The following is a 25,731-nucleotide window of genomic DNA, read 5'->3' on the forward strand; positions in this document are numbered from 1 at the left end:
CAGTTTATGAGCAAGTTCACAGCTGCTTCTACTCAGGAGTTGGCTCTCCCAGCTGCTGGGCAGGCGAAGAGGAGGAGAGATGTTTCACAGTCCTGGTGATACTGAGCTGGAGCCTGCAAGCAAATGTTGGCTTTGGCAGCAAGTCTATCCTGTAAGCATCCTGTGTGTCTGTTTGTACTGATCCCTGATGGGCCTATGGCTCCCAAGGAGTCACCTTCTCAAGATGACAGCGAGATGGGCAGGGGTTCAGCATTGCTGCTCCCTGGGGAGACACGGGGGTGGCAATAGCTCCCACATGGAGCTAAGGCACTAGATCATACCAGTTCTTCTCCTTTTGCCAGCACACAATAAAACAGCCAAGGTAAAGCTCTGCTCTGGAGGGATTTGAGATAAACAGTTTGTGGTAACACATGCTGAAAAGGTTTAGAAGTGCCCAGGTAACCTGCTAGCAGGGCTCAGCTTAGGGACAGGACAAGAGTACAGGTGTATCTGTATCTGCTCTTAGTTTTCTATAGGAAACTGAAATAAACCCTCCACAACACACCCACTCCACTTCAATCCATGCTGCCAGTATGAGTCCAGAGCATGTTTACCATTATGGAAGAACTGATGTCTCAGGTTTTGTATGGGGCAAACATAAGCAGCTAATATTGCCTGTTGTAATGTTAAGCGCCTGCAGTTCTAACATCGCCCTGCCTAGACCCACATTAGCTGTGATGCTGTTTTCAGACGTTGACCCAGATGATCACTCACCTGTTTGGAGCTACCCACCCTCTTCTAGGCTGTCCCAGGCGACTACAAAGCAGAGTTACTCCTTACATGACAGCAGCAGGCTGTTTGCAGCAGAGCTGGGGTGGAATCCCTGCACTGGTGCTGTCACCCTGCTTGGTGACAGGCTCAGCCCAGAGCATGCAGTGCAGCTCACAGTCCTGTGTGTTCCCACTTGGGCTGCACATGGGAGATGTGTGAGTCAAAAGCCTTTTGGATGTGTGCATGGAAATATAAATGCCATTTTATATTTTTTCTCAAAACATAAAAGTTAATGTGGAATTAACCTCTGGCACCCTATGAAACAACTGACACTTGTGATTGTCAGCAAAAGGGTTTGCCTGGCTCTCAGCTGTGCTGCAGCCTCTGGTTCTGAACTAAATTGCTTTGTGATCCAGACTGGTTGTGCAGGCTGTTTGCAATTCACTGGCAAATTTATAGGAGCGATTGCAAGTCTGGAGCAATGTGCTCACAGAGCTCCTGGGGAGAGGAATTCAGGCACAACAGCTGTGGAAACAAGGGGATTTGCAAATTCAAATTGGAATGGATCTGAGCAGAAGTGAAAGCTGGCCTCCAGCTTATCCCTATATGGAAGCTAGGATATGGAGTGTAGGAATAAGGCAATTTGCACACACAGTGTACCAGATCTGCTGTAGCATTAATCTTGGAAACAATTGATGAATTCAGTCACTGACTATTCTGGGATGTGAGAACAGCAGGACTGGACATGTGAGTATCATGTAGGTATTGCTGAAATTAGCATTCACGGTGTTAAAGACAGTCTGCCTTGGAAATCAATTTGTTTGTTAATTTGCTCCTATTTTGGGGAAAGTAAATCTGTTGCTCAGCAGGTGCTTTATAAACCTGATGTCCTTTGGTGTTCTTGAGAGACAGGCCTGATTCTACATTCTTTAACTGTGGAGGGATGGGTGAGATGAAACAGTCACCTATCCCTGAAGACTCCCAGGGAAAGAATAAAGAAGGAGTTCAGTCTGTTGGGAACAAAAGAGAGCAGGTCTGGTCAAAGATCCTGCTCCATAAGGGACAGATCAATGTGTGCCATGTGTGTCTGGTAGGCTCAGGAGAGATAACTTCTCTCTTATCCGTTGTCATCAAGTATAACAAAGAAATTATGTCTTACTTTTTGTGATGTTGATACGGGAAGTTTTGCAGCCTGTCACTATAAGGAGCTGACAGAAACCCCTGCCTGTAAGGCCTTTCCTATTGGATCCTTATTTTTCATGTTTAGGTGTTATTTTCTTCAAAGAGAAGCTTTCCCTTTAGAAGCAAGCAAAGAGCAGCCATCTTCTTTGGGTCAGGCTGACATGCTTTGTGAGAAGCAAACAAGCAGAAAGCAAAGCTGAGGATGGCAGTGAGCCCGGTGTGTCCCTCCTGCCGCTGGAGGCTGTCCTGGAACGGCAGTGGCCATGCGTGGGAAGCAGGTCAGGTCACCAGTGAGAAAGTTCTGCTTCCCTTGTCAGTGCCAAATACAGAAAGGTCCTAAGCCAAACATAACATGTGGGAGAGGCCACTGGTTTGAGCCCTCTTGTAGGCTCAGTCTCTCCAGTTTTGGTGTTTTCCCCCAGTCCTTTCGCAGATCTCTGGGTCGTCGTGGCTGGGAGGCAGTGAGTGAGTGATGGACAGCCAGATTTCAGTGGGCTGATCAAAACAGAGCCTCTTGAACAAGGCTGACCAGGAGGATTGTGTTTAGTCCAATTTACAGACTCTCAGTTTGCTAAACAACAAAAAGCCCTGCAGTGTGAGAGCAGGGTGTGTGGGGAGGCTGCTGGGCACTGCGGTGCTCCAGTGCAGTGGGAGGAACTCGTTAGTGCTGCAGTGACCTGGAACAATCTTTAACTTTCTTTCATCAATACTCTGTGAATATACAATTCTGTAGGTTACAGCTGGCATGTGATCCCAAAAACCTTCCTTTCTGATTCCTTTTCTCAATGCAAAAGAAATAATTTGTCTTGGGAAGACTTGCTGTTTGATTTAATCTGCTCTGTGGCCCAGATGTTTGATATCATGCTGCTATAAACCTGTGTACAGATGTTCATGGCCACACACACATTTCTGCACCAGCCCAGTGCACAGTACCTTATTCTAAGAGTTACAGCCACACGGGAGGGGCCTCATGTGTGGTACAGCTGTGCAGGAGGGGCCTCGTTTCCCACTGCCAGCCCCGGGCTAGTGGCCAGCTCCTGTCCTGCACCAAGTTGTAATCTCTTGTTGTTTCACAAGGAAAAAACCAAGGAACATTTCCTGACTGAAAGGTTTTGCTTCAATAAAGCTGAAAAGCTGAAACAGGCACTCCAGCTCTGCTTTCTGAAAACCTGAGGGAGATTTATGCCAAAACTCCCCACTCTCTTTCAAAAGGTCTTCACAATGGGAAATAGAAATTATCTCTTCAGTTCACAAAGGTGTTTTGATGCAACCAGAATGATTCGTTTGATTTTCACAAGGTATCACTGAAACTATTAGAAAAATAGTTACCATTGTTTTATGTTGGGACTGGAGCCTACAGCAACTGGAATCTGAGTTTGTCCCTTTTTCCGGCCATTGGCACAGACCCAAGGCAGCTGTCTGGGAAGCACCAATGAATGTCCTGAAGCAAAGCTGCCACCCAAGAACACGGCTGTCCTCTCCTCCTCAGTCGTGCTCCTCCCTCTGCCTCCCTGCCCATCCTCACTCCCTCTGAAGGTCTGGCTGCAAGTCTTGTATCAAAAGATACAAGCTCTTGGTTTTCTCTCTACAGTCTTTAGAGATCCTCAGCTTGGGGGTGTTTCTTGATTTAGGCAGGAAGAACCATCCAGGATTCCTTGGCATTGCTAATTGCCAGTCTGAGAAGCCCAGTGGGTGATGAACCACCTCTGGGTGTTGTAGTCATGACTTTTATGCCTTTGCTAATATTCCAGATGCACAGCTCAGAAATGGATCCTCATGGTACCTGTTCTCAACCTCAGTGACTGGGACCCACAGTCTCATGGCAGAACTGCAAATTTTAGGTGTAAAAGTAACAGGTTTCATGGTTGCTTTCTGAGGAATCTTCTGGGAAATTGATTGGTGGTGCCTTGGCTCAGTTATGTGATTTCCCTTGGGTGAAGCTCTACAAAGGTTTGATAAAACTGATTGCAGCGTTTCATTAGCCAGCAAATTCCCAAAAGGCTGATCATCAATCAGAGTATCAAATCACTGTCTACAGTGACTCAGGCTGGGAGACAAGGCCACATCTTTTACCTCTTTGAGAAACTCATATAAATCACTGTCAAGGTAAGTCATCATCTTCAGTCATGTTGAGAGCCTGAAGACTTGTTACAAGTGGAGGGGCTGTGGGGAAATGAGTCTGGAATGCTTCAGCTCAGCCACAGTAACACAGCAGAAATGCCCAGGGGCACCAATTAACATGCTGTGACCTCAGGGACTGTAAGGAAGCAGCTGGCATCTTGAGAGCTTATACAAGGCTTTGGGAATAAATTGATGCTGCTTCTTTATCGCCTAAGAATTTAAATACCAGGAGGTGACACTGGCATTTCACACCATGTTACAGACAGCAACTTCATTCTTACCCAGGGGAACGTCAGTATTGCTGAAACACAAACTATATCCTAATTTGGGGGATTTTGAATAGTCAGGTGAAATGGAACCAAGATTCAAAATTCTTCTCATTCCATTTTGCCCAAATATAACCCAATCAACTCAAAGAGCTTCTCAGGCCTTGCCTATGTTCAATCAGGAATCATCAAATCCCTGCGTCTAGAGCCACATGGCTGCTGCACCTGGTCTGTCACCTCTGTCAGCTCTTTAGTTACACAGTCACACTCCATTAGGACTTCCCTGTGAACCCTTTTCTTTAGGCTGCTTTCTGCTGATTTATTTATCCACCCCTCTATAACCTCACTGCCTCAATAGTGTTTCATGACAGTGGCTGCTTTATGGGTTCCATCCCTAACTACCCCCCAGGATCTGTCCCACTGACCACCTCTCTCAGGGTCTCCTGGTGCTCTAAATGCTCTGTTGAACAGTTCTTTGGGTCATCTGCAACATCCAGCTTTACTGCTGCTTCTCTCTAAATGGAGAATCTTAGAAAACCAGCAAATTCGTTTTACAGGTGTGTTGCCATGGCAACGCCACATCTGGATCTTCTGCCTGTTTGTACCTGGACAGCTTCCTGTAACTGAGAGTCTGGAGTCAGAAGGCAGATGATGATTTTGATGGAATAGGACATTAAGTTATAAAGCACATTCTGAACGTGTCCTGCAACTTTCTGGTTCTGTCCCTGGCCTGCCAGCTGACAGGCATGGCCTAGCTTTCTGTAGGCTAAAGACACAGAAACTACTAAACTGAATGGAGGAGAGTTGGTGGATTCCTGCATAGCTTGTCCCAGAGTGATGGCAAATAAATGTCACCCTGTGGACTGGAAAGGCAACAAGTGTTGACTGGGTTCATGCCCAGCACAAGAAACTCCTGAGCACAGGGCACGACCCCGTGAGTGCCGGAGCTCAGCTGGGCTTCTCTGGGCTTGTGGTTTGCTTCCTGTGATAAAAAAGAATCTTTTCAGCAGGTCACCCACCTGCTGCACTTGGCATTGTGATGCCAAACCTGTGAAGACAGAAGTAATTTGTTCTGTTCCTGCTGAGCCAGCCCCTCGCTGGCTCCCGGGTGTGTGTCACGGTGACATTGGCTGTGCAAACGTGACCAGCTGAGTCTGTGGAGCACAGTGTGGAGAGGCAGAATGTGGGAATTGACCGAGGGAAAGTCTGTGGGGCTTTGGAAGAAAGGAAGCTCCCGAAGGAGCCTTAGTCAGGAATGGGAACTGCAGTTTGTGTGCATGGCTGCTGCCCTGGCAGCATCAACTTCCTCTTAATTTGGGGTTGGAGGCTGATTGCCCCAGCCCAGTGCTGTGGATTCCAGGCCCGGGTTACCCCTCCCAGTCCTTGCCAATACACTGTCAGCATGTCTGGGTTTGCACTGATGCTCCTCACCAGCACCTGAGGCAAGTTTTCATTGCTGTCAGAGCACTTAGCACAGACATCAGCACACCTTCCACACCCTGTGTGGCAGCTTTGGGAATTTGGCTGCACAGAAAACAGGGAAAAAGTCATATTGTCCAAGATGCTGATTAGTAACAGATGGAGCAAGGTGGTGGCTAGAGATTTCAGGGTTGCTTTTGCCTTCACTTGGCCTGCTTTTCTGTGGCAAAAAGGTGCTACGACAAACAAAAAGTCCAGATCAAATGGTTATACAGAAATAGCTTCTTTGATTTTTGTTTTACACACATGCATATCTTTTCAGTGCTGTTGAAAATTTGTCCAGCTGCTTATACTTAAAAGTGCTTTGCCCTCCAGCAGCTCCAGCTGCTCACCACTGGCTCCAGAAGTCCCTGCCCAGCACAAGTCAAGGCAGCACCATGGATCAGGGGACAGAAAGGCATCCTTTGTGCAGGACTGCTTGTTCTGCTTCAGGTTGACTCACACAAATGTTCCAATGACTCAAAAAGAGCTGATGTTTGGTTATGGAGACATTCTGTGCTAGGTCTGAGGTTCAGCAATTCAGGTGCTGTCGTTGATAATAAAACCTTTGCACTAATAGCCACTTCCACTCACGGCTCTCAAGGGTTTTGAGCATTATTCTGTTAAGTTGGCTGCTGAAGGGGTTTGTAAAACTGCCAAGCACAAAACCCTCGCCCAGTCTGAGAGAAGTTTGGATGTAATCCAGGACTACTTCGCCTCAGACTGACTATTAAATTAAAATTTTGCAATACCTTCTGGAGGTGAGATTTATGTGCAAATCAGGTACACCCTGGTGTCCAGCCGCATAAAACCTTTTTTGGCCAGCATTAGAGGGGCTGTTGTTTTAAGGGTATGAAAGGAGACAGCCTGTTCCCAAACAGATTATTATTTTTGATCTTTCATGGGGCTAAATTCTGGGAAATTTTCAGAAAACACAAAAACTAAGAATGTCATTAATTTCAAAGGGATCAGGATTAGAGCTAAAGACAGGAATAGCAGTGTTCACCTCTAAGCTACTTTTGTAAAATTAGGTGCATTTCTCTGTGTTTTGGCTCAGTCCTTGGTCAGCACCTTTGGAAGTGCTGGGATATTGTTTAGACTTGGGCTTCCAAACAGCTTTCAACCCAGCTGAGCTGAAGGACAGCAGTACAAGACAGCAAGTACCCAAATCACCTTCCCCCAGGGGATCCTCCTGCCCCCAGGAGGGTGTCCTGCGTGCCCACATCAGCGGGGTGGTGAAGCTGATGCCCTCCCCCGGCATCCCACAGTGCCGGGTGAGGCAGGGCAGGGCTGGTCCGGGTAGAGCCTCGTTCTTCCTAAACCCACCCGGCCGTGCCAGGGCTGCCCCTCCTGCTGGCGGCCGTGTAACCACAGCTGTTCCTCGTCTAAACATTGCAGGGAGTCCCAGGTGCTCATTTTACAGAGAGGAATAATTAATTGGCAATTCCATGAAAGAAGCCTTGCTTGATAGCAAGCAGCTCCTCGAGTGCCCTGCCTGCAGAAAACCCTTTCAGAATAAATCATGTGGTTCCTCTTTGTTTGGAAGAAAATTCTTCTATTTTCCATGAGCACAGAGAGACTTGGAGCCTGAGAGCATCCCCGGAATGTGAGTAGCCTGTGACTGTGGCCAGTTCTGCCCTTGTTTCTCCCTTGTTCTCCAGGGTACTGACTCCGGAGTGTAGTCAAACAAATAACTGAAAAGTGAATGGGGAGAAACATTTCTGACTTAGATTATTTGACTCCCCAAATTGCATCTTTTCCCCCAGTTGATTTCTGGACAGCTGCAATTGCAGCTGTGATCTATTAATGACCAGAGGAGACATAAGCCCTCAGAGAAGCTGTCTGTGTTTGGTTAATGCCTGAGCCTGTCCAGCCTGAGGAGAAGGTCCTTAATTTAAGTAACCAGAAGCAGAAAAGAAAAAAATGTAGAAATTTGAAACTTCTCAGGTAGGAAACCTCCCACAGAATCTTGTATTTCTTTTCAAATTTTGACTGTTAGAAAAGAGGTAATACAGCCTCAAACTTTATTTCTTTCTCTTCTGCAGTTCTCTCAAGCATTTCTTCCAAGCTGAGAGCCTTATAAATTCCCAGACACAATTGTAGTCTTTGGAGGAAACTAGTTATGATGGTGACATCTTTCTTTGTTGAGATTCACCAGTATTAAAGAAATTAAAGACATTACCTTAAAAAAATATGTTCTGGAGGCATGTGAGGTCTCATCAGGCTGTGTCATCAAGCAAAGCCTTTAGGATTAGAATAGTTTGACTCAGGCACTTTTTTCTTTCTGGATCACACGCTTCCCTGCACCGAGGGACTCCTGTTCTCAGTGATTCAGTCCTTTGGAATGGCTTTATCTGTCTTTCAGAACATTTTTCCCTTTATTGTTACAATTGTTGCTTCCAGGACAGTGAATTGTTCAGCACTTACTAATGGGTCTGGCTGAATCGTGTTCCTTCAGTTGAAGAGGGAACATGACATAGGGATATTCTTCTTGTCCCTTGATTATTTTAGCTGGGTGAGGTACAAGAGAACCTCTTTGGGGGGTTTGACTTCCCCCCCGCCCCCATCCTCATTCTTGCCGATCATGTTGCACAGAAATAAAGAAGCACAAAGGCTCCCTCATCATCCTTTTACTGCCAAGTAACTTTTCTGGAATACTTGTGTGCTGGGGAGAAAACAAGACCAAATAATTTCTACTCTGCTGATCACTGGTAACTTACAAGAAATTTAAAATACCAGCTACTTGGAATTAAAAAAGTTTCAGGAAAGGTTTTGTGGCAGTTGTGGTGGTGCTGCAGAGGGAGTGTGGGGGGTGTTTGCTGTCACCTGTCCCCAGGGGTGCATGGGAAATACTTGATTCTGCTCTCACCTGGGAAGAACTGCTTTGAGAGCACCTCCTGCCACAGTACCCAAAGCCAAACCCAAGGAACAGTTTGGTCTCTGCATTTCCCTGAGCTGACTGCTGATGTGACCCACTCGGCTTCCCTCAGAGCCAGGAAACAGGCAAAGAGGAGGAAAGCTGGGATGCTATGGAGAGAAGGCAGCAGCTATGTGATTTTACATAACAGCACAATCTGGGGAGGTTTCAGCTGATTGTACCACAGTAACAGCTGGTTTTGTGGGCTGATGGAGCTGCAGCTGGTTGGTGCTCAGAAATGCATCAGTGTGAGGAACGGGCTGTTAGAGTCATCACCCTTCCAGAGGGGCAGGAGTGAAGCTGTGGGTCTTACTTTGAATCCTGCTCTTGGTTTCCATTTCCATTTCCATGATGAGATGCTGAGGCACTGGGTGGTAGAATTTAGCTGGGAAATGGTCAACAACCCCTTAAAGCCAGCCGTGCCCTTGCTGCAGGTGGGCACCCTGGCATCGAGCAGACATCCTGCCAAGCTTTTCTCAAGCTACAGCCCTTGTTTGGTGCTCAGTTTTGAGCACTGACATCATGTTTGCAGCTTGCCAAGGAGCCTTTTGGAGCCCAGAGAGTCAGGAGGGCTCTCAGGACGCTCTCAGCCCTCGTCTCAGTATGTCGGTGTGACAGAGGGAGGTTTGCCTTTGGGCAGGTTTGCCTCTGTCCCTGAAATTTTGGATGTTGAAAAGAGATGTGGGAATTCATAGATCATCCAAGAATGTGAATGTGGCATCTGGTGGCTAAAGGAAATAGTAGATGTAAATGTTTTTTTCTCTTGCAAACCAGGAATTGTAATGAGTGCAGCTGGGGCTGTGGTAGTGCTGTAAGGAGAGAAAACAAAGCAGTGGCTAATTCTACTTTTCCTGGAGCAGTTGGATAAAGGGCAGTTGAAAAGAAAGGATTTGAATGCAAGAAATGTTTTTCATACTATGAATGCAAACTAATCCAAGCTGGAATAGTCATCAGTGTTTCCAAAATTTAGCCCCTGAAACACTGAAACATTTGAAGAAATGAAACATTAAAAACAAAATTCCAGAATGAGTAAGAGGCACTGAAAGAGACTGAATACTTTAAGGGCAAAAGAATCCCAGTGGGAGATGCCAGGGCTGGTGGGGCTGTGAAGGGCACTGTGGAGGAGGTGAGGGGTGGTCTCCTGGGGTGAGCTGCTCCCAGAGCCCACCTCCCCACACCTGAGAGAAGGCCAGTTTCTGCTTCTCACTGACAATCTACCACCACTCTCATCCCTGCAGGGCATCCTCCCTGCGCAGGGCCCTGTCACTCAGAGGCATTTGCCTCCTCCACCTCTGTACCAAGACCCAACTCAGTAACTGAAGTCTGGGTTGAGAGACTGAAGCTGGAAATTTTGTTATTGCAGAGAAATACTTGCTTCTGAAGGAAAGTAATTTTTTTAAATTATAGTTTTAATTGAATGGGGTAAAATTGATTGTCCATAGCTAAAACTTCAGATTGTTTTTGATGATGTTTATGTCCTGGTTTTCATTCAGATTTTCAGTGAAAAAACAGCATTTTCAGAACACAACGTGCAGAACCCTGCCTGCAGAATCCATTTCACTCTCTGAAAAAGAAAGCTGTTGTTCACAAGCAGGTTTCATAACTGCATGTTCAAGGTTCACTGCATATCTGTCTTCAGTAGTGTTTTCTTTCAAATCTTTATCTTCTATATCACTTATTCAAGTACCAGGGCTCTCAATCACTGTTTGAACATTTGTAGCTGCTAGTAAAGTCCAGCTGGGATTTTTTTGGCTGTTTTTCAGAAACTTCAAAGCAGTTTTTAGTCTACTCCATCCTCCCATAGGAGTTTCCTTCAAACTAAGGAAAAAAGACATGACAGAAGCTTCCACAGCAACTCCTCTCTCTCTACCAGTGTGACCTGGCTGCTGAACAGCCTGTCTGGCTTTTCCTCCTGGTATTGAATCATCTGGAAAGCAAAAAAACCCCCAGCACATTGCCTGAACCTGGCAGTGCTTGAATCCATCTCCTGATGAACCTTGGCTGGCAGCTGCCGTGTCACCACCTCTGTACATCCTGTCTCTGCTGTATCCATTAAGCCTTCTTTGCCAAGAGCCAACCTTTTGGATTAGTGCATATCAAATTCCATGTCCTGAGCTGATAGAGAGTCCCTTGGTTTTACTTTACAGCCATTTATAGGGAGTAATGTGACATTTTAGAATATAAGTTTGTCCTTTCTTGCTGTTGGGGGTGATGTGTCTCTACCTGCCTCGAGCACTTTGCTGTGAGTGACCTGCATGTGCTACAGCTGGTCTCCACTGTGTGTCTGGCACATGGAATTACAAATAATTGCAAGTATGTTAGAGAAGTCACAGAAAACCTGTCAGGTATGTTGTATTGAGCTTCATAAAGGCAATGGCCAGGAACTGACTCTGCCTCTGGGGAGTTCTCCCTTGCCAGATGAGGGACACTCAGCTAATCCAGGCTGCTCTCTAGGAAAGGACATGGTCCATAACAATACAGCATTTAGATCCAAGGTCATGCAGCTTCTCTCCCATGTTCCAGTTCACTGTGATTAATTTATGTCAGGCTTCACTGCAGAAAGGCTGGTCCAGTGTATTCAGTCATTTCCAGCTCCTAACTCAACCATCAGTGCCCTGGTATCCCACATGTGTCCTCCATTGTCTGTCCCTTCCCTCTGTCTGCAGCTTCAGAATCCAATTACTCTGCCTTCAGGAAAGCTCTGAGAATAAAAGCTCAAATATTCTTTCAAGGGGATGTAATTCAGTATCTGGCAGAGACAGTCTGTGCCCAGCACCTTCCTCCCACATTTTATCCAACAAAGAGGGATTTTATCTCTGTGAAAAAAACAAAAGCCATTGAGATTGGTAAATTTACCACATCGGGAGTGGTAAATTTTATGATTTTGCCTAAAAGTCTGCCTTCAGTAAATGAGAACCTTTTGTAAAACCTGGGTTATATCTGCAATGCTCTCACATACTGCGAGAGGAGTGAGAGGAAGCATGTGGTGAGTGATGTGAGTGAGATGCAAGAACATGGAGGTGACCTTCGTGCTGCTGCAGGCTGAATGGACCTGTCCCTCCCCAGGAGCCAAACCTTGGCACACCTGCACAGGAAGGCATCACTTAGAGTTGTGGTTTTGAATGTAGTACCTGTTTGAATTACAGAACTGCTTTTTTTCCTCATTTGGACTTGGCAATTTCAGCTGTTGAATTTTCTCCCTCTGGACAAGGTTCAGGCACTGAAACTTCCCATCTGCTCCAGCTGCTTTCAGCTCTGAATGGCAGAGCAGAGATACTTTCTTTTTCAAGCCAAAAATCTCATTGTTGCACGAGCAGACCTCAGTTTGGGCTTTGCCATGATCTGTGTGATTCCCCTTTTCCACGACACAGCTCTGGCCGGGAGTTCAGGGGATTCTCTTGGAGGCAAAGCGTGTTCTCGGTGAGTGCTCTGGGGATGAACTCTGCGTGTCCTGAGCCAGAAACAGACACAAAGTGGGAGCAGCACTTTATCCCCAGCAGCTCTCGCCTTTCCCAATCATGTGGGAAGCCTATGCTCAGCACCAGCAGCGAGACTCAGGGAAGGACGGATGAAGATAACGACAAGAAGCCAAAAAAAATGCACATTTGGAGTGTGATTGGAACTTCTGCAATAGAAAAGGTTTTAATACAGTGGCCTTGTATTTGCAGGATTTCTCTTGTGACCTCTTAGGAGATCTTTACATACCTCATAAATATGAAATATCACAGAATATGCCAAGTTGGAAGTGACCCACAAGGATCATCAAGTCTAAGTCCTGGCCCTGCACAGGACCATGTTCAAGAGTCTCACCATGTGCCTGAGAATATCATTCAAATGCTTCTTGAGCTCTGGCAGCCTCGGTGCTGTGCCCACTGCCCTGGAGAGCCTGGTCAGTGCTCAACCACCCTTTGGGGGAAGAACCTTTTCCTGAGATCCAATCTAAACCTGCCCAGACACAACTTAAGGCCATTCCTTGGGTGCTGTCTCTGGTCCCCCCAGAGCAGAGCTCAGTCCCTGCCCCTCCTCTGCCCCTGCCCAGGCAGTTGGAACTGCACTGAGGTCTCCCCTCAGTCTCCTCTGCTCCAGCTGAACACACCAAGTGCCCTCAGTGTCCTCACACGGCTTCCCCCCAAGGCCCTTCTCCATCTCCTTTGCCTCCTTTGGACACTCTCTAATGGCTCAATCTCTTCCTTCCATTGTGTCCCCCCAAATTGCCCCAGTATTGCAGGGGAGGCCGCCTTAGGGCAGAGCAGAGTGGGACAATCCCTTCCCTGCTGCCCCCAGGACAGGGATGTCCCTCCTGGCTGCCAGGGCACTGCTGACTCAGGAACAACTGGCACCACCAGGACCCCCAGGGCCCTTTCCTGGCACTGCTTTCCAGCCTGTCATTCCCAGTCTGTCCGTACATCCGGGGTTGCCCCATCCCAGGGTTAGAATCTGGCCCTTGTTGAACTTCCCATGGCTGGTGATTCCCAGCCCTCTGATCTGTCCAGGTCTCTCTGCAGGGCCTCCCTGCCCTCAAGGGAGTCAACAGCTCCTCCCAGCTTTGTGTCATCTGCAAACTTCCTCAGTGTCCTTTCCAGTCCTGTGTCTGAATCACTGATGAAGACGTTGGAGAGCACAGGGCCCAAGATGGAGCCCAGTGGATCCCCACTAGTGACAGGTTCTGATGTCACCCCAGTCACTGTCACCCTCTGTGCCCTACCCAAGAGCCAACTGCTCACCCCCCACAGGATGTGTTTATCCAGCTGTGGGCTGGACAGTTTGTCCAGAAGGATCCTGGGGGACACAGTATCAAAAGTTTTACTGAAATCCAAAAAGATCCCACCAGCTGGCTTCCCTTGATCAGCCAGGCGGGTCACCTTGTCATAGAAGGAAATCTGGTTTGATATAAGAATCTGCACGGACCTGTGGGGACAATTTTATTCAGTTTTCAAGCTCAATACTCCAGTAATGAAAGCATTTTCTGTATGTCTTCATGGGAGCAGGCAAGGACAAGCATTTGAATGTGTGTACCTGCTGAGCCCCTGGTAACAGCCTGGGCAAAAAGGCTGTATTGCTATTATGATTTGCCTCATCATTAAATTCTCTCCAATAACGGTGATGAATCATGTCTTTAGAAATAATTTCTTTAAAATTAGCCTAAATTCAGGTGCAAGAGTGAGCAGCCTTGACTCTGAATGCTTTTACATGTTGTACAGTGAGATGCTGAATTATCTCATTTCTCTCTGTCAGGCAGGAAAAAGTCACTGCAGGGAAGTACATAAACCTGCCAAGCCCAGGGACTTGTCCTCAACAGCCTCCTTGGCCTGAACTGTGGCAATGGCCTATGAAAATGCTTGAAATCTGATGTTTTAATGTTCCCAAAAATCTGAAATTTTATAGTACAGCTCTGATTTCTCTGGCCCTCATCCACACTGGTCTGTTGATGAGATTGCATTGGACCACATTAAATCTGTTCAGAAGATGGATCTGCATCTCAATTGACATTTCAGCAATTTCAAAAGAGCACCAGAAAGGAAAATCCTTGGATGTTCTCTGTCTGCTAAAAACTCTGGGATGGAGAGAAAGAGTGATACTGTGAAGTAGTAAAGATGCTTCACCCCATGTAGGTGTTGTGCTGGGTGCCCAGAAAGGAGAGAGCAGACGGGAGGGATCATGGCACATCCACTCTCTGTGTTTTGCTGCTCTCTAGATCTGCACATGTCAGACTCTGCCGTTGCCCACGTGTGGGTTGTGATACACCTCAGGATAAACTGGGAAGAGATCTGCCATTGGCTCCTTCCCACACGGTGTGTCATCTGGCAGCTGTGCATATCACAGGGAACGCAGCGACCACGGCTGCTGAGCAAAGCTGCTTCACTGGATAGTCAGAGATACTTGGAGGGGAGAAAGCAATGGGAAAGGCAGCCCTTGCTTTTTTGATTCTGACAAGCTCTGAAAACTCTTGGGAAACAGAAACCTGATGGATGAAGGACTGTGTGGAGAACCAATAAAGCAGATTTCCAAGGATAAGTTGCAGATAGAAGAACAGTGTTCAAAAGGAAATATTCAGTAGGATTTCTTCATTGGTGCAGAGGGAGAGTGTTTGGGGATCTCTGATATTTCAGCCTCCGAATCAGCTTCCGTGTAGGGGACATGTGGGACTTCAAAAGGACAGCAGAATGAGAGCCCCTAGGGCGAAGCTGACGTGTCCTCAGCACAGGGAGAAGGACCCAATTATCAATTCTTTTCTCTGGTTTGCAACCACGGGGCAGATTTTCAAAAGGCAAGTGTTCCCTCCTGCCACCACCAGCTTCAGCAGCTGAGCTGGCAGAAGGCACAGAGGAGCGTGACCAGTGCTGGGGCTCTGCTGCCCCAGCCATGAGCCGGCACACCTGGTTCCCCCTGCAGTACCTCCCCAAGCCCTTCTGGAGGGTGGAGAACAACAGCACAGCCAGCTTCTTCTCTGCACTGTATGGCTTCCCTAACCAATCCTTCTTGCACAATGACTTGGACCTGGAGGACCTGGGCGACTTTGACAGCGGGGTCAAGTATGAGGGCGAGTCCCAGAGCCGGATGGTGAAGGCACTGCTGATCATCGCCTACTCTGTGATCATCTGCATCTCGCTCTTCGGCAACATCCTGGTGTGCCACGTGGTGATCAAGAACAAGAGGATGCACTCTGCCACCAGCCTCTTCATCGTCAACCTGGCCATTGCCGATGTGATGATCACCATCCTGAACACCCCCTTCACTCTGGTGAGCCCCGGCCGTGTCTGCTGCTGTCTGTGTGTGCCTGTCAGCTGTGTGTGCCAGCTGCCTGTGTGTGCAGGAGGATTGAAGGGGCTGGGACCAGGCTGGGATCCAGAGTTTCTTTTGGCCCCCTCCCCCTTTTGCCTCCCAGAGAGGCTGCAGTTGTGCTTCCCCTCCCCAACAGCCCCTTAGCAAGTGGAGATGGGGGCTCATGCCCCCACCTCATATTCCATAGCAGGGGTTGCTTCAGTGCAGGCCACCCCCTCTGCCCGGGCAGGGCACAGATGTTGGAGACCTTTTGTCTGTTGATGGGGAAGGAAGTGAGGACTAGTTTGATGTGACAAAATCCAATTAATGGCCAGTTTCCTATGGAAACCCCGTGAACAAGGTCAGTCCCTGTGCAAGATCTCAGGGAAGTACTTAGGCTGTGCTGAGCTGGGTCAGCCAGCAAGTCCCTCCCTCAGCACTACAGACAGTGCTTCCTGGGGCTGATTGTCCTTTCTTTATTTGCAGTGACTAAAAAATACACAATATAAAAGAACATTAAAGAATAGGTGGGAAGAAGTAAAGATTAATTTCTTGCCCCACTATTACAGACCATAAACATCATATAACCAGGACTCTGCAGCTGGATTTGATCCAGAACTCTGATTCAAAAGCATGCAAATATTCCTAAATTCCACTGCTTCATCCCTACTCAGCATTATCCAGAGTGTTCTTCCTTCCAAAAGCAGATCCCAAATTAGCTATTTGAATTCATGCTGATCCTGTTTCTTTGGTGGGATTTCCCTGTCTTGCTCTGATGGGATTTGCACTCTGTAATCTGTTCAGGGAGAGGCTGGTGCCCTCTTGCGTGTTCTCACACCAACAGCTACACACTAAGCACGAGTAATTAAATATCCATCAGCTCTCTCAGGAATGAGCTTTACATCAGCTCCGGAGAACCAGCACACTGCTCCAGTTCAGGGACAGTCAGTGCTGCAAGAATCGTCCCTACAGGGAAATTAATTAGATTAATTGAAAACAGTCTTGACTAATTTTCTGCGTGGACGGATGCTTTGTAGTAAATGTGCTTTACTTCAAATTAGCTTAATTTGCTGCAGAATGACTTACATTAATTTGTAATTAATATTGTGCAGTCAGGAGTAATGAGGGAGTGAGGCAATTTGGCACAATCTTCTCTGCAGAAAAGTCATCATCAGCAACACCTCTCTAGGAACAGGATTTCTCTCTCTAAGTTTGGAGCCCATGCAGCTTTCAGCATCCACATGTTCAAAGGTGTAAATGTTTTCAAGGAGGCACCCAGTGTGCCCTTCAGAGCCTCACTGAGGAGCAGAGCTAAGGTTTCTTTGCGTGTTCCTGAAGGGCCATGGTACATGGACACGTGCACACGTGCACATGCAAACACATAAACAGGGCGCTGCTCAGTCTCACCGCTGCTTCAAAGCCCCTTGCACAGTCATTGTTTCTGCAGGAAAAACTGAGGATAAAGCACCTACAAAGCCTTGGGAAGCTGTATTAACACATTTCCTCCGTACCATGTGCCTGGGAAGCCAGTTTGCTGCTCTTCAGGTACGGGTCCTGTTAATGCAACGTTGTCTGTTCTTCAGGTGCGGTTTGTGAGCAGCACCTGGGTTTTTGGAAAGCTGATGTGTCACATCAGCCGGTTTGTCCAGTACTGCTCTGTCCACGTGTCTGTGCTGACCCTTGCTGCCATCGCTCTGGACCGGCACCAGGTATGTTGTATTCACCACCCCTATGTTTCAAAGAAAATAAGGGACTAAATACATGGTTGTTTCCCCCTCAAATCCCAGTACCTGGAAAGCTGCACTGACTTGGGACTCAGGGACTGGAGGGAAGAACTCCAGCTTTCATGGCAGAAGACAAAACACCCATGTTTTTCACAGTGAGTGTGATAAACGAAGAGGCTGTGGAGTCCCTGTCCTTGGAGACACTGAAAAGCCCAGGAGATCAGTGCTGGCAGCCTGCTCCCTTCCTTCTCTGCCTGGGCTCCTGGGCTCGTGGACTCCTTGCCCTTCTCAGCCCCACTGTGGAGCACAGCCCTGACAGCACGACAGGATCATGTGCTGCATGCGAACATCAGCCAGCCCACACGTTCTCTCCACATGGATTTATGAGAGTCTGTTAGTTCTGAGGCTTGTCCCATTCCTTCAGGATGCCTAAGGCTGGAAGCAGCAAGAGCTATGTTAGCCCATCCAGTTCAAGGCCAGGAAACCTTTCAGGCCAAGCAATGAGTGCAGATAAAAGAGCTTCCTTAAGTGTAACACAGTTTGCAATTTGTGCTTTAGCTGATGAATGCTGAGCACTGCGAGGGCAGATCCAGCACAGAGAGCTCTCAGGCAGACCTGGATTTCTTGCAGTGCTGGAGCCATTGAAACATTTGTTACTGAAAAGCAATGTCATGTGATATGGCTGGATGAAGTTCAAAACAAGAATGGGTTCCACTCGGGGATGGGCTCCATCTGGTGTCAGAGAATCACAGGGACTACTGGAGCACAGATCAGCCAATTCAGTCTTTTTTACCATAAAGACTTTGACAGTCTACCTGTTTCATGTGCAACATTACAGCTCCTGAAATCAAAGCATTTTGATAGTGGTTTAATTTTAATCAGTAGATCCTGGGTTGATTGCAAGGCACGACTAGGCATCAAGAAGTGTTTGTTTAATTAAGGGCAAACACAATACCCATCCTTAAATTCAGTGGAGATGGTTCCTCAGAACTGGAATGAGCTAGTATGGCCCAAGGAGATAAAGACAGAAGTAAGGAGATGTCTCTCAGCAAGGGAAATCAACACTTGCCTCAAAATATTGCTAGTCCTGAGAGGTACCAGAGCAGACAGATGTTCCATGGAAGTTGTACTACTTCACTAAGTAGATATTTATAATGAGAAAAAATATGCATAAAATACCAAAGACTTCATCAACCAAGAGATCGTTTGGATGATATGATAGGTCTATTCTTAATTATTGTTTCATTGCCTAATGTAATTCCCCACAGTGCATGTAGCTCAACAGAGATCTCGCCACCGTGGTCTCTGGAGTCACACTGATGGGTGTCACAGAGCATCAGACTCTGGGCCAGCAGCAGCACTCAATACGTGCACAACTCCATGCATTTCCCAGCCCTTGTACTCCCTGAAGTCCTGTAAAATAAGTTTCTCTGCCTTTTAACACCAGAGGCATGTGAAGCTGCCACACTGCCACACTGCAATATGAGGCTCAAAGAGTAACCCAGATGCTGTAAATCCTCAGGAGTGGTTGTTCTCTGCAGGTGATCATGCACCCTCTCAAGCCACGCATGTCCATGGTGAAAGGAGGGATTTGCATCATCATCATCTGGGTTATGGCCAGCTGCTTCTCGCTGCCTCACGCCATTTATCAGACTCTGACAAGGTTTTATATTGGGTAAGACATTTACATGGTGCTTTTTGTTATATGACGTTTGCAGCTGAATCAAAGCCCCACACATGCCAAGGCCACACCTCTTCATCCATCTTACTAGAAAGAGTGGTGAAACAGAGAAGTTGTCCTTCCCTTTGCCTGAGCACTGTGTCTCTCATGAAGGGACAACGACAATTGATGGAATTGCTTCCAGGCTGGTTCATTAGTTGTTTCGAACTCAGAGATTCAACCCTGTAATTTGGGGCAGGCACAGAGGAGAGGGACTACTTGTTAGTAGAGGGCACAGATGTCACTATGGATGATTTCTTTCTTTTCCTGGGGGTGTGTTTAAGATACCTTCACTGAGGCCAAAGGTCAAACCTAGAGAAAAACTTTCCATTGAGAGTGACACCTATCCATGATACCAAATGAGTTCTGCTACCTGTACCTGAACTGAAACTTGTTTGAATGTCTGAGGTGTTTGTCCTCAGGTGTGTATAGCTGTAAGTGGAATTGAGATTTCTTTCTCTCTTTGATCTTCAGAAACAGAACCATCCGAATGGTCTGCCTCCCCAGCTTCCCTCCTCCTGCTGACCTTTTCTGGAAGTATTTGGACTTGACTACGTTTGTTCTCTTGTATGTCCTGCCCTTGCTTGTGATCTCCATCACGTACACCATGGTGGCCAAGAAGCTCTGGCTGAGGAATGCCATTGGGGACCTCACCATGGAGCAATACTACGCTCATCAGCGAAAGAAGAAGATGACGCTGAAGATGCTGATGGTGGTGGTGGTTGTGTTTGCTGTGTGCTGGTTCCCCCTGAACTGCTACGTGGTGCTGATCTCCTGCAGGGCCATCCACAGCAGCAACGCTCTGTACTTCGCTTTTCACTGGTTTGCCATGAGCAGCACCTGCTACAACCCCTTCATCTACTGCTGGCTGAACGAGAGCTTCCGCGCGGAGCTCCGGGCGCTGCTGTGCGTGTGCCGGCGCAGGGCCACGGCCCAGGGCCACGCTCTGCAGTCCATCTCCCCCCCGCTCCAGCTCGCCTGGGCTGAGAACGGCCGGGACAAAAGAGGCAGTGCCTGTCAGAAGGCACAGACACCCTCTCAGAGGAACTCTGCAAAGACAGACATATCCAGTGTGCAGCCAATTGTGGCAGAAAGCTGAAGCCCTCACCTGACAGCTGGGCAGCATCATGTTGTGATTGCAGAATCATGGGGAAAATAGAGTTGGAAAGTTCTGTGGAGACCATCTAGTCAGCCTTCCACCCAAGGCACAGGAACTTCAACCTTTGACTGGGTCATTCAGGACCTCATCCTGTCAGGTGTCAAAATTCTCCAGGGATGAACTGCCCAGTGTGGGCTCCAGAATGAGGGTTGTCGAATATATTTTTCATTGGAACAATCAGAAAAAAATTAAGAGACTTCTTTAACAGCACACAAAACCTTTCATGATCTAAGCAAACATGAGGAAGTCACACTGGTTATATACACACCAGCTGTGCCCACTGTGGTTTGGCCATTTGGGCTTTAACTTCATTAATTGACATTTCTTAACATAAAATCTAATTTTTTTCACTTTCAATAATACTTTATCTTTTACCAGTCCTCAAGAACTGCATCCTTAGTGGCTTCCCTGCCAGCCTGGCAGCCCTTCCCTGTCAGGTCAGTCTGTCTATCTGTCCTGGAGTTATCCCATGGGCAGCAGCGGCAACCACTCAGCACCTGTGGAACTTGGGACCCGTCTTTGTCTGAGATAGAACCAATGTTGTGCTGAAACAGAGCTGCAGGTTTTCAACCCAAAAGGCAGGAAACAGGAGAAGTTGGCCCTGGATGAGAGAGCTCCTTTATAAGCCTTCATGTACTCCCCACTCAGTAAAACTGAGCATCTCAATGTGCCACAGCCCCCTGTGTTCCGCTGCTGGGGTGGTGATGGAGCGCTGCCAGCAGCGCTGCTCCTGGTCCGAGTGGTGCCTCCTGAACCTAAGGGACAGCTGGAATCCCTGGGGATGTGAGTGCCAGGACAGTGGGTGCTGGCAGCTGCTGCTCTGGGGGCTCTGCAGAGCCAGCCTCTGTGTTTCAGAGCAGGGTTTGGGTCACAGGTGAGAGAGACTCAGTGGGAACACGTGGCCAACTTCAACCTATGGCTGTGAAAATCCACCAAGGTTGTGTTTTTCTCTTTCTCAGAAAGAATAACCAGTTTCTTTGTGTCCATTCAGTCCTGGCTTGGCCTTTGTGATGGCAAAGGATTGAGCTTCAAAAGACGGTGAAAAGGAAATTAGCTTCATCCTTCCTATGCAAAATAATCCAAACTACACGTCTACAGCTGGGCATTTCCATCCAGACTGGCACTGTGCCATAGCTGCAGACTTGGGTGAAAGGCTGCTTAAATTTGAAAATCAAGATGTTTTGATGGGTGGAAGAATATGTGACCTGAGAATGTATTGGCATTTCAAAAAGAAACTGTGAAGCTGAGGAAAGAATAAGAGCAACAAGAATCTTTCTTCTTCCTAAGCTAATTGTGGGAAGGGAGAGGACAACAGCAGCTGGGACAGAGACAGGGACCTGGTGTGGCTCAGGACACTGCAAACCCCAGTGGCATTGCCAGCACTAAGGCTTCAGGTCAGGGCTCCCATACTAGGCACAGTGCTCACTTGTCCTCTTCATCTGCAGGAATTAGTCTGCAGAAGATGTTCCTAGAGGGGAGGAAATGGAATTAGAAAAGTCTCTTCAGAGAACAAGCACTCAAGGCTCGAGTGTCAGCTGGAATTCACCTGCAGGAAATGTGTTTTACAGACTTTTCCCTGTGGGCTTCACTGTGTGAGCCTTCACTTTGGTTCTGCTGGAGTGGAATCCTTCCTGGAGCTGCCACCACAGAGGCAGCACTGGAGCCTTTCATTTTGCGTTACAAGTAAATTACAGCACAAACCATATATTACTACTAAGTTTGGTGTTCTGCTTTCTGGAAAACTGGGAATTCATGCCACTGCAAATGGCATTTCCCTAATGTCACTATCTGGAGGTTTTTACAAACAAGATGTCTCTTGTTAAGAAATCAAACCAATCACAAACCCAAAGAAATATTGTTATGGTGAGTAACTTAGTAAAACTTCTTCTCATTCCAATGTTCTTCTCTTTACATTGGAAAAAATCAATGAGATTAAATAATGCAGTTTGCATGTATTTCCCAACGCGCCCCTAGAGAACTGCATTACTCTGGGATAAATAAATCAGGCAGAGTCTATTCTTGCCACTCATCCTTCGGCAGGACAGCACATTGGGTCAGTGTCCCTGTGGAAGGACAGATGGTGTAGCCAAGCTCAAACCCACAGCTGCCTGTGTGACTTCTGCAGTGGGCAGACACTCCTCGCCTGGCCCAGGTTCTCCGAGGGACAGTTTGCTCCTGGAAGGAAAACTGACGTTGTTTCCTCGCAGCACATGCAGTCTGGCAACATTGGGCTGCCTCATAAACATCGTTTCTTTGAGATGGTTGTTTTTGCAAGAGTCTGGCAAACTTCACCCTCATCACACACAACCTCTCTCTGGATGCTCTTGCTTTAATATGAGCTCTGTCAAAATTTCTGTGTGGTTATAATACAACAAGATTTGATCCACTACTGTTTTTTGGGAGCTGATAACAGTCAATAAAATACTGGTTCAGGATCCTCTCTCCTGTGGCTTTTGTGTAACTTTTGGGTTTTGAAAAGGAGATGCTATTCCCTCTTATGAGGGGATTAGCAAGAAAGCATAGAGTGCTGCTCCTGGCAGTCTCAAATCCACAACCAAAACTTCTGTCTCCATGTGTTTTGACATCTTTCAGCATGAAAAGCCCTTTGCACAAAGCAGCGCTGTGATTACCCAGGCGGGGAGTCAGCTATGGATGTGCCCCGACTGCAAAGGCTGTTCCATTCCCATGCACTTCCCTGCAGTCAATAGCTCTTCCTGGTAGCACTTTTTGCCTGGTGCCTCAGTCCAGGTAGGAGCATGGGCTTCTTTGAGGACAGTTCCTTGAATTTAATACTTATTCTTCAATAAGCACTTCAATAAGCAGAAGCACAGCCTGATTGATTCCTTGTACATTTCTCCCTGGTGCTCCTGCTGGGATCCTCGGCCATCCCCTGTCTCCCTTCCCCTCGCTGGGGACCTCCTGCTCTCCCTCACCTGCCCCCAAGCAGGAACAAAGCAGGAACCATGCACTGCTGAGGCTGCTACAGCTCTGCCACTCTTGAAAACTGGTTATCAGTCGGATTTGTTTGGAAGGAGCTGCTTGGTAACAACATGTGCACTGTGACTGTGCAGGACCCAGGCTCACTGGGCAAATCTGCAAGCAGGACAGCAAGGGCTTAGACAGGTAACCTGTCTGTTCCTCTCACTCTGGCTTTAACTGTGGCGAGAAGACCCTGGTGGGTTTGCTCATGGGGCACTCTGCTCCCCAACACAGTGATGAACACGCCAGAGGGGTCACCTGAACTGAGAGTCCGTTTGGGATTGTTGCTATTGCTGAAGAGCCCAGTGCTTGTTGTGCAGGAGATAAGCTTGCCGGTGAGTAATTATTAGCTAATTGGGTAACTATTAAGCTGGTAAAACCAATTTACTTGGTTTGCCACTTTTCTGCTACTGTGGACTTTGGCCTTTTTAAAATTTTTGATCCCTGACTCAGGTACAGGTATTGCTTCTTCTTGATGATTTTCCTTACAAGAAAGGTGTTCACTTGCACAGTGCCATCAATGGCACAGAGACTGGTCTGTGAGTTGAGGAACAAGGGGCCTGATCTCCTACACACCAAAATGAGAAGTTATTCTGTTTTTCATAGAAGAACAAACTCTCATCTGTACCATCAGCTCTGACCCTTAAACTGCCCCAGATTCATTTTCATTTTTAATATTCTCCTGACAAGAGTAAATGGGGTTTGTATTGATATTCACCTTGCAGGTAAAGTGTTCCACCAGCCTCAGAAACCCCCTGGGCTTTGTGTGGGCAAGTGTCTGGGCCTGGACAGGCACCACAAAAAGATGGGAGAGAGGCTTCAGGCACAGGGACACTGCAGGGAGAGCAGGATGGAGCCTGGAGGGGAGCGAGCTGCTAGCAACTCCTGGGAGGGCCAAGGACCTGGAGGGGTGCATGACATGGGTTGGTCCCATCCCATCTTTCACCCACTGTAAATCGAAAGGCCAGGAAGAGCAGAGTCTATTTTTCAGCTGGAATGCATCACACTGAGGTCCTGGCATCATTGAAGGTCTTGTGATTCTTTACAAGCAGCATTGCCAACACAGCTTGTTTACTTCATTTATACACCTGTGCTGGCTTGGCTGTTTCACCTCTGCCTGTCCATGAAATACAGGGATTGATGTCTCTGGTGATTTATTTATTCCTGGTGGTTTGCTTTGCTTTGTTCCAAAATGTTTCAGTCAGGTATGGAACTGACTTCTCACGTGAGAAAGTGCCCTGATCTCTGCCCACTCAAACACCCCTGACCCACTTGCTGTAACGGGGTGTGATTCTGTGGGGTTTGCCCAGCAGATCCCAGCTCACTCGGCTCCTGGTGTTTCCAAGGAAGTGTTCAGTTAAATAAGCAGGAAAATACACAAGGCTTATCACCACAAGCGGTCTCGGGGAGCCCAGAGCTGAGGTGACAATAACTAATGACCGGGGCTGACCGAGGGCCACCGATAAGAGCCAAAGCAGCGCCGTTAATTGGAGACAGTGACACGAGGGAGGGCACGGGGGGAGCGGGGTTGGTCCGGGGGGAGCGGGCTCGGCCCCGGGAGCCGCCGGCGGGAGCCGCCAGGGAGCGCTGGGACACCGGTCTGAGCTCAGTCACCCGCAGCAGGCGGCGAGACCGGGGTGTGATGAGGAGCGTGTGCCTGTGCCCACCTGTCCCTGGGGGTTCACCCGCAATTCCAGAGGCCCCAGGTGCCGATAAACCAGGCACCATCATCGCTCGGGGTGTGCCGCAGTGACACTGCTCGTGCTGGTGCAAGTGCTGGAGCTTTAGAGCTGTGCCAGTTCCTTGGCAGGGACCCCTCGAGCCTCGAACGCAGCAACAGCTGAGGAGTTTGATGTCTCAGCCGACAGAACACAGCAAATAAATGAGATAAGGCAGCCTGAGCTCGAGCTCAGGTCACTGCCCTGAGCCCTGGGCTCCTGCAAAGGTGTCCCAACACCTTCCTGATGGACCTGAGTTGCCAGCCTGGCAGCGGACTGGGGGGGCTGTGCCAGGGCTGTGCCAGGGCTGCGGCAGTCACGGCCACAGAAACATCAATAGAAGGTGGAACTGTCTGGGCCGGGGCAGGATCTCAGTTTAGCACAGACCCCCCACTGGAACCACTCCCAGAGGGAGGCCACGGGCAGAGATGTGACTCAGGGCACACTCTGGGATGGAGAGCTCTGAGCAAATGAACAAATCAAGCCCTTGTGAATGAGCCCGGCTGAGTGCCACTGCCACATTCCTGTTGAGGCTCAGGACATTTCAGGATCCACTCCAAAATCCTTCTTTATTTATGTGTCTAAAAATAGGTCTTGATGACTGGATTGCCATGGTCAAACAGAGCAGAGTAGCCAAAATACCTCCAAACACTGAAATCTTTGGACTCCAAAAACAGCCAGGGAGGTGATAGATTTCCAATGAAGCTGAATCAAATGTTGAGGGTGTCGGTTTTTGTCCTCTGACATAACATCTCTCCTTTCCAGCTGATGATTTGTGAGTAATAATGTTGCACTTATTATACATGAAGGCCCACAACTGAAAAACTCTTGCCCTGGGGAGGTTAAAACAAACAGATGAATCCCACAGGTACTTTTCCCTGTCCTTAATATGTCTCCCAGAATTTCATCAGTGCTCTGAAGACTGGTTTGAACGTCATCTTTTTTCTCCATTTCTTCCCATGAGTCAGCATCCTG

The 25,731-nt window shown here is 47.9% G+C and overlaps 1 protein-coding gene across 1 annotated transcript; it reads left to right on the forward strand.

The window, feature by feature from the left end:
• The first annotated feature begins 14,499 nt into the window (after positions 1-14,499).
• LOC108509069 (probable G-protein coupled receptor 83) lies at positions 14,500-22,457 on the forward strand. The gene is made up of 4 exons (XM_017838308.1): positions 14,500-15,435; positions 17,040-17,165; positions 18,722-18,855; positions 19,375-22,457. Exons 1-4 carry the CDS (start codon positions 15,058-15,060, stop codon positions 19,997-19,999), a joined length of 1,263 nt encoding a protein of 420 aa, XP_017693797.1. The 5' UTR covers positions 14,500-15,057; the 3' UTR covers positions 20,000-22,457.
• Positions 22,458-25,731: the final 3,274 nt, after the last annotated feature.

The sequence above is a fragment of the Lepidothrix coronata genome, unplaced genomic scaffold (assembly GCF_001604755.1).
Source record: "Lepidothrix coronata isolate B3197 unplaced genomic scaffold, Lepidothrix_coronata-1.0 Scaffold331, whole genome shotgun sequence".
Lineage (NCBI taxonomy): Eukaryota > Metazoa > Chordata > Aves > Passeriformes > Pipridae > Lepidothrix > Lepidothrix coronata.

Bases quoted from the DNA above. Each gene is read 5' to 3' on its own strand.
- LOC108509069 (XM_017838308.1), top strand. From the start codon at position 15,058: ATGAGCCGGCACACCTGGTTCCCCCTGCAGTACCTCCCCAAGCCCTTC. The intron at 15,436-17,039 runs GTGAGCCCCGGC...TCTGTTCTTCAG, and splicing joins TGAACACCCCCTTCACTCTG to GTGCGGTTTGTGAGCAGCAC. The intron at 17,166-18,721 runs GTATGTTGTATT...TGTTCTCTGCAG, and splicing joins TCGCTCTGGACCGGCACCAG to GTGATCATGCACCCTCTCAA.